Source organism: Bison bison, unplaced genomic scaffold (assembly GCF_000754665.1).
Source record: "Bison bison bison isolate TAMUID 2011002044 unplaced genomic scaffold, Bison_UMD1.0 scf7180017864516, whole genome shotgun sequence".
NCBI lineage: Eukaryota > Metazoa > Chordata > Mammalia > Artiodactyla > Bovidae > Bison > Bison bison.
Genome location: NW_011495069.1, coordinates 637,696 through 640,014, shown reverse-complemented (window position 1 = coordinate 640,014; position 2,319 = coordinate 637,696). Strand labels below are relative to the sequence as shown.

Genomic DNA, 2,319 nt, shown 5'->3' with positions numbered 1-2,319 from the left:
CACATGTGCCCCCGCAGGAGACGCCAACCTCCTGGAACCAGAAACCTCACATGTCTTTTCACCTTGAAGTCCACAGTGCCCAGCAGAATACCAGACACGTGGCAGGTTCCCTGGTATTGACTGAATAAACACTAAACCAACAGGAACACCACTTCCACAGAGCACCGGGACGTCCAGAAGGAGTGGGGAGGACGCGGCCATCAGAGAAGGGCGCGCCAGGCCCTCACCACTGGGCTCCGGGGAAACCACCGCTCACAGGTCCCTGAAGCCCCCCACAGGCAGCCGGGCCCCACCCCCGGCACTCACGTGCTCACACTCCCCTGGTCCCCCCAGAGGGACTGCCCACCCTGCCCCATCCACGACCACAGAAGCCAGCACTTCCAAACAAGTTATTTATTTGCATAAGGAAGACAAGACCTCGGCCAGGGGCCCAAGGGCAGGAAGGGCGCGCCAGGCCTCCCGCACCAACCCCCACTCACCTGGAAGGAGGGGGAGGTCTACAGACTTCAACTCTCCCATCCCACCCAACCCTGTCCCCCCCTCAAAAATAATTCTCCCTCGCTCCCATTCAAACCTACTCAATCAAAAGAATGGGACCGCCCAAGAGAAACGCCAGGAGAAAACAAGCAACTGTTAAGCGTGGAGATGGCAGCTGGCAGCTCCATCCCAGTGACAGACTAGCCCCCCCAAAGGGGTTCCAGGGTGACAACCTGTCCTCCAATGGGGTGAATCCCAGTCTTGAAACAAGATAAAACCCTAGAGCCTAAAACAATCTCCCATGACCTCTGCATTCCAAAGCCAGCCAAGCCCACCCCGGCCCAGCCTCTCACTGGGATAAGCCCCCACGCCCTTCCGAGGGGGGCTGGGCCGCAGGAGCAGGCCAGCTGGCTACAGCCGGAACCTCTCGTCATACTCCTCCTTCGTCAGCCACTCGGACTTGTACGTCGACAGGTGAGCCACCACGGACGCTCCCAGCCAGACACTGAAATGCCTGTTGGAGCCCGCGAACACGGACGCCTTGGTGGGGAAGAAATGGCTGGCGAGCAGCTGGTAGAGGCGCATGGTGAAGCCGGGGTAGAGGGTGTTGCCCCCGCAGGGCGCCACGTGAGAGGCGAGCAGCGGGCGCAGGCTGGCCTCGCAGGCCTCGATGGAGTCCATGGCGGCCTGGGCGAGGCTGGGCCCCTGCAGGGCGAACACCTGGGGGCTGAAGAACATCTCGGGGGCCAGCCGCTGCATGGGGGTCAGCTCCACCGCGGTGCCGTCCGGCAGATGGTAGCTGTTGCGCTCGTCGGCGCCGTCCGGCAGGCTCTGGTAGAAGTCCAGCTCGTCGCCCAGGTTCTGCGGCACGTAGCACTTACGCATCTGGGTGCTGGCCACGGTGTCCAGCTGGAACAGGTTGTGGCGATTGTAGTCTTCCTTGAAGAGGCTCTTGAAGAGATAGACCGAGAGGTCCTGGCCCGCGAACTCCAGCGTCGTCGCCCCGGGCCGCAGCGGGCGGCCCAGGTGGAAGGGCTGCACGCGCGTCAGGCCACAGCCTGAGTCCACCACCACGCCCGTCAGCAGGCCGGACGAGTACAGCGACATCTCCAGCTGGTCGGCCAGGAGGACGGACGGCACGTTCAGCAACTCAAACAGGATCTGCAGGAGGGGAGCGGAGAGACGCTCAGCGAGCTCCCCAGGACCGCGCGAGGCAGAGCGCAAGGCGGCACAGACGCGTGTCCTCCAGGGACCGGCCCGCCCCGTGCGGCTCACCCTGGGGGGACTCGGGAAGGGTCCTGGAGGATCAGGAAGAGCCAGGCTGGCCCTCGGGAGCTTGCCTGACGACGGCCTTTTGGAAGACCGTTCTGGTGGAGGGGCAGGGAGAGCCTGAGCGTGTGCGCGCAGGCGCCTGGCTGTGTGAGCAGCACAGCGCAAGCGAGGGCAGGTCCAGGGCAGGAGGTGCAGCCTGAACTATTTCAGGTGTTTTCAATTTTTTTTTTTACTTTTTGGCCGTGCTGGGTCTCTGCTGCACAGGCTTTTCTCTAGCTGCGGCGATCGGGGCTACGCTGCGGTTGCAGGGTGCCTCTCGCTGTGACGGCCCCTCTGCCTGTGGGGCTTGGGCTCTCGGGGGCTCGGGCTCAGTGGTTGTGGCTCCCGGGCTCCAAGCACAGGCTCAGTAGCTGCGGGTCACAGGCTTGGCTGCTCCGCGGCACGTGGGACCTTCCTGGACCAGAGATCGAACCCATGTCTCCTGCACTGGCAGATGGATTCTTCACCACTGAGCCAGCAGGGAAGCCCCTGAAGCGTTCTTTTTAATAAGACAGAAGTGATGAGAGAAGA

General features: G+C 62.9%; 1 protein-coding gene across 1 annotated transcript in view; it reads right to left on the bottom strand.

The window, feature by feature from the left end:
* Window positions 1-378: 378 nt before the first annotated feature.
* The window catches only part of ACTL8 (actin-like 8), a 4,072-nt gene continuing 2,131 nt past the window's right edge, over window positions 379-2,319 (bottom strand). Inside the window, exon 2 of the mRNA XM_010829930.1 lies at window positions 379-1,638. Coding sequence (XP_010828232.1) covers window positions 889-1,638 — 750 coding nt within the window. The 3' untranslated portion in view covers window positions 379-888. The remainder of the gene's footprint in view (window positions 1,639-2,319) is intronic.